This window comes from Triticum dicoccoides, chromosome 3B (genome assembly GCF_002162155.2).
Source record: "Triticum dicoccoides isolate Atlit2015 ecotype Zavitan chromosome 3B, WEW_v2.0, whole genome shotgun sequence".
NCBI lineage: Eukaryota > Viridiplantae > Streptophyta > Magnoliopsida > Poales > Poaceae > Triticum > Triticum dicoccoides.
Window position 1 is genome coordinate 13477362 of NC_041385.1, and position 5981 is coordinate 13483342.

At 46.0% G+C, this 5981-nt stretch overlaps 1 protein-coding gene across 1 annotated transcript; it reads right to left on the reverse strand.

Annotated features, from left to right (window-relative positions):
* Positions 1 to 745: 745 nt before the first annotated feature.
* Positions 746 to 1042, reverse strand: LOC119280504 (non-specific lipid-transfer protein 2P-like). Its single transcript, XM_037561334.1, has one exon. It carries the CDS (start codon positions 1040 to 1042, stop codon positions 746 to 748), a length of 297 nt encoding a protein of 98 aa, XP_037417231.1.
* Between the last annotated feature and the right edge of the window lie 4939 nt (positions 1043 to 5981).

Consider the following 5981-nt stretch of genomic DNA (forward strand, 5'->3'; position numbering starts at 1 on the left):
TTACCCATATAGGATGTATATACAACCAGGAACCAAAGTGTATTTTCCGTGGAAACACATTGATATTTTGCACGGCGGATCCATTATTCATGGACTTTTACGGAATTTAAGAATGAGGAGAAAATGCTTGCAAATCTGTTCAACAAAATCCACCAATGCCGTGAACCAACATGTGGTTGGATGGTGGACAGTGGTATCCCGGTCCACCAGTGTTCAAGTCCTATACTTTGCACTGATGCTCGCAATTTCTTGGATTTATTTGAGGCTTTCCTGCGATGTTCGTTCAGTGAGAAGATCGTTGCCATCGACTACTCGGCGTCTATGGTGTCTTTGTCAATCTTAAAAATGTTATGCCGGTTCAATATCTCATATGTGCTCATAGCGGTAGAGTGTGCATGCATGCATTCATAAAGGTGAGTGTATGCTTGTGTTTGTGAGCATCTGCGAATGTACCATGTTAAAAAAAGAAACAAATTGCACAAATACCCATCCGTTGTTTAAGCTCGCCCGTCGGTACACATGATCAATCTTATTATCTCAAAACTAAGGCAGCAGCGGCAGCAAGAGCCACACTGCCCTCCATAGATCATCTTCTTGTTCCCATAGAGAAGGCATCAAATCATACGACACATCCATACACACGAGCTGACAGCGCAAAGCTGCCGAGAGTAATAATAAGCAGTAAAACGTACGTACACAGTGCACACACAAACGACCAGGGGTATATATATGTTGGATGGAGGCACTAGCAGTGTGGCAGGGCGATGCCGCAGGTTGAGACGGTCTGGCGGGTGTAGGGGCTTTGGATGTAGCGGCCGTAGATGGGGTTCTTGGCGAACTGGCAGAAGCACCCCTGCTGCGCGCGCAGGTTGGAGCAGCACGCGGCGCTCGGCTTGGACCCCGTCATGACCGGCGACGCGCACGCAGCCAGCAGCCCCGCGTTGCACGGCGCCGCGGCGGCGCTCGCTGTGCTTGCCAGAGCCAGCAGCGCCAGCACCATCATAGCCGCCACCACCACGGCCATGTCCTTCCTCACCGCCATGGCTCTGGGTCTCCTAGCTGCTTGCTCACTCGATGCCGTGAGCCGGGATGAAGTTCTGCGGCGAGTGATGCAGTGGTCGATGGCGGGAACTGTCGAGAGAGTGCGGAGGTAGCTTTGGTATTTATAGCCGCGCTCGCCAGCTCCGTCCATCGTAACCGTTCTACACGTTTTCATCGAAGAAAATTCCGTAGAAACTATGGGCGAGATCAGTATTACTAGTACTGCTGTTTGTGACTTCCACAGCTCCCACGCCGGGATCGTCATCGTTAATACGGTCCATCAGAACCACTCTACGAGCCGGCATCTTTGATTCTGCAAATTTCTAGAAGAAATTTTCTTATTTGGGCTGTTTGATTCAGACACAAGTGCAAACTGAGTCATCGCACACTGTTCGGAATCACTGTTGCAAACAGTTTAGTGAACTATCAACTTAGGGCCTGTTCGGAACAAAGGCGTACAAAACATAGGAATGGAAAGAAAACCGCAAAGGAAACTGAACGAAGGAGTGTTCGCGTCGATGGGAAAACGTACAGCAGAATATCAGTTTTTTATTTGGCTGAACTGTGTTTTGCTTTTGTCTACACTTCAACCATCTTCTCTGGCCGGATATTTTATTCATGTTCACTCGTAGCAGGGAGCGGCTTTGCCTCGGGCATCCGCCAAAACATCGGCTCGTGGCAGATTTCTTCAATCCTGTGGAATCAGCCAAAATCTGCATGGCAGAGGAAGTTTTCCTTTAAAACACTGTTCATCTTTCCTTCATTCCGAACACTAGCAAATGAAAACTTTCCAGAGGAACAACTTTCCTATGAGATTCCTGCAAATATCCTGTAAACCGAACGGGTCCTTATGGTACCCGAGTATCGGGGTGCAACTAGTGAAAGCTGGCATGAGATACAGACAACCGGTTTGGACGACACAATAGTAAGCTAGGTGTGGGTATATATTTCTATTTTGCCCTGTTCTGCCTTGTTTTGTTTGACCTTTTGTAATCTTTATTATATTTAAAAAGATTAGTACTTGTACTAAGCTTGAAATACTTATTTTAAGACAAAGAGAGTGATGCAGAGTCGAACATTGAGAGATAATAAAGCATGTGTGGGGGGAGGTGTGGGTTCCATCGCACACGGTACTATACGCGTAGAAAACTTCATACAAATTATGGCAACTAAGCGCGAGGTCAGTATTACTAGTACTGTTCCTATCTGTAAGTTCCACAGCTACTACGCCAGGATTATCATCGTTAATTCAGTCCATCAGAACCACTCTACGGGCATATTTTGATTCGAGGAATTTCTAGAAGAACTTTAGAGTCTCTTTTATGCGGGAAAGAAATTTAGATTCCTCACTATCTTTTTTTTATAAGCGTTTGTTGGTGGGGGAGAAGGAGGCATTCACCCCCTCCTCTCTGGTTTCCATTATAAAAGCATCTACGGCCGGATCTCTCATACCCGCCTCAAACATCCGGTCAAAAAAATTGACTCAATCGGACCTCTCAAACCGCGGACAAAGACCCGGGCTGACCGGCACCCCTCATAGACAACCCAAATATAGGGCGGATACACCACCGACCCCACAACTGTCCCACAAAAAACCCCAATCCGGGTGCCTCGCTCCGAAACCTAGCTCTCTCTCTCTCTCTCTCGCTCGCTCCGTCCTCTCCTTTCCCTCTTCGATCCCGATCTCATCCACTACAATGTCCAGCTCAGGCAGCGACTTCGGCTCCGGGCTCGACTACGAGGAGGAGATGGCCCTCCGCATTGCGCTGGAGCGGTCCAAGGTGAAGACTGGCGGCAGCTCCAAATCTGGAGTGTGCCATAGCTCCCGCGTCGGCGCAGAAAAGACGCCGGAGCTGGACCCACCCGGCCCGCGCGCCGCGATGCCAGAACAGCGCAGTCCGCACCAGCCCCGCGCCATCTCCTTCCCTCACCGTCCGCTCCTCCATGCGGGTGGCGTGGGTGCTAGTGTCCGCGCCGCCGGTCGGAGTGCGCCGCGCGCCACGAGAGGCAGCATGCATGGGAGAGGGATTCGGTGGAGCAGTCCGCGCGCCGCCGCTGCGGGATGGAGGCGGACCTCGACGAGGATGTGCGGTTCCTCTTATGGGTCTACCGCTGGTCCCTCATGATGGCGGAGACGGACGCTCGCCGCCTTCGACGGAAGAACGCCAAAGCGCTCCAGGTTGCTATTGAGCACTCCGAGCGCGAGGCGAAGGAGGCAGCGGAGGAGAAGGCTCGGGTCACCAAGTTGAAGCGGGAGCTGGACAGGGAGGTCCGTCGAATGAAGGGCCTTATCGTCCTCTCCGACTCCGACTCCGACTCCGACAACGGCGACTGCGACAGCTGCACCCCTCCTCCTCAGACGACTAAGTCCCTCCATCAGCTGTGGACGCCTACAGCTGCGTCGGCGACCGGAAGGGCAAAGGCCCGGCGAGGAAGTGGGGAAGCTCCGCCATCTTCGTCTTTAATTTCAAGTTCTTAGTAATCTAATTTAAACTTGTCTGTCGTTTATCTGAATTATGTGAACTTTAGCGATCTTTTGGAGATCCGTTGGTGATCTTTGGGTGATCGGAATGTGCATTTTATGTCTGATTCCATGTCTGTTCGATGATCTACGTAGTTTAGTTCCACGTTGCATGCTTAGTATGGATATATGATACCGGATATGAGATACACAGATGTGGATGATAGGATTTGAGGAGTGTCCAGTCAGTGCCGTAGACGTTTGAGGGGCCGGATTTGTCCATTGCTACAGTAGATTCTCTAAAAAACCATCTGGTGGGGGGCATTGCACATGCTATAGAAAAAACTAGCTTTGCCCGCGCGGCGCCACGCTGCGCCTCGTCGATACGTATGTGTATGTATGCTGTTTTTATTTCATGTGATGAATTTAGGCCTAAAATAAGAGTTCTATGAGTATAGATTTGTAGTCATAATTTTGTAGTCACGGAAAGGCAAGTTGTGCACAGGAGTAACTCGGAAAAGGATACATTTATTATCACCATGAGTGACACATCTTGCAAGATGGAAAATACACATTGCCATGCCCTCCATGTGCCACAATCAAATGTGCTATATGATAGTAATGTTGGATTGTCATTCAGTTTTATTTGATTAATTTGAATTTATGACAAAAACTGTATACGGTCAAGACAGTCCGCGCTTCGCTAATATGTTTTGGTGTCATTTTCTGTACACATTGAATATATTTTTTCATGTTGGTTTTTTAATTAGTATCTTTTTATTTATTTTATTCGGATATTTTTTGTTCTTCGCTAATAAGTTATGGTGCTACTCCTCCCTGATTTATTCGGTGTGTATTCATCTTCTCAACTCGCAGGTGTAGAATCACAAAAAAAAAGTAAGTGATTCCGCTGCCGATGTAGACCGTAAACCTTACTGAGTATATTTTTTTTCATATATATTCAGTGTGTATTCATATTTTCAGAAAATTGTAGGCATAGATGCTACATGTTTGTTCATATATATAGTGGAGATTATGTGTGTTTACTGACAACCTTACTGAATAGGTTCATCGACCCTCACTTGAACAGTCTGATTTAGGAAGAACAAAAGAAGATCTAATATTTATCATTATATACCCAAATCATGAGGTGGTTGGTGTAATGAGGGAGGTATCTTTTTTTTTTTTGAAAATTAATGAGGGAGATAGTTGATCAAAGGGATGCATGATATATTCCATGTGAACATGCAAAGAAAGTTGTTGCAGAAAAGATGATCTGGTTGCTGGGACAGTTGGTTAATATTTAAGTGGAGGGTGCAAATTGTTTGGAAATGCGCCTCTATGATATCGAATATACTGGGATGTATAGTGTTGTATCACATGGCAATGCAATAGAGGCAAATATGTAAATACTTATGATGCTTGAAACTATTTTGAGGTGATATATGTTGACATGTATGAATGAACATAGTTTACTGTCAGTTGTTCATTTTGTGAATTATTTAAGTGTATGCAATGTGTAGAGTGTTTTATGTTAGTATTAATACAGAGTTCATGTTAGAATGATTTTGTGAGGGTATCATGTTAAAATGCTTCGTGGTTAGAACTTTATTGCAGAGATATTCAATACATTCCACGAAAGGAAATTTACATCCTGATGTTGTGTACTAATCTTGGTCATGCGGCGTTCTCTGATAGTTTATATCATTTTTGTTCCCGATTGGTGGACCAATATGATTGGATCTATACATGGTCCCTATGTTGACCCATGTTTATGGTAGAAATTCTAGAGCAAAGTAGTGCTCAAAAACAAAAATAAAAAAAGGTTAACAAAATCGTCGTCAATCTATCCAGAGACGCGGCTACGCCAGCCAAGCCGCTCAGTGGAGCGGATGCCCAAGGCACCGCCCTAGGTTTATATGCTTCTTGTTGCCGGTGATGTGACGCCCTTGATGATCAGGTGCATCAACACCGACTCCAGGTTGACGGCCACGTCCAGTGAATCGCGCAACACATTGTCGCTGGCCACCAACGCCACCAAGGCATGCAGGCGAAATCGCTCTTCGATCGGTCGAACGACTCACTGTGCATCGTGTACCTGTTCAGAATTACATGTGTTGTGTTCATGTAAATCAAATTTAGCCAAATGAAGAACTCCAAAATAGCCATAAAATAGGAACCCATCCAGGTATAAGGAATTTTGAGGGACAAAAAAAACTCTCAATATTTATAGGCGCGCACTATATAAAAGAATCAATTCGAGCTCGAGAATGAGCGAATTAAATGACGAAGAAAGCACCACGATGTAATCGTATCAAGAACAACTGTTCCTTCCCTCAAAAAAAGAAAAGAACAACCGTCCTCTATCCTCATCCATGCATGCGCGGTTGATGGATAAAATCATGACCACTTAACAAACAAAAGATCAACTGCACAAAACAATAACCGCTGAACGCACAGAGGAAAGGTTTTTTTTTTT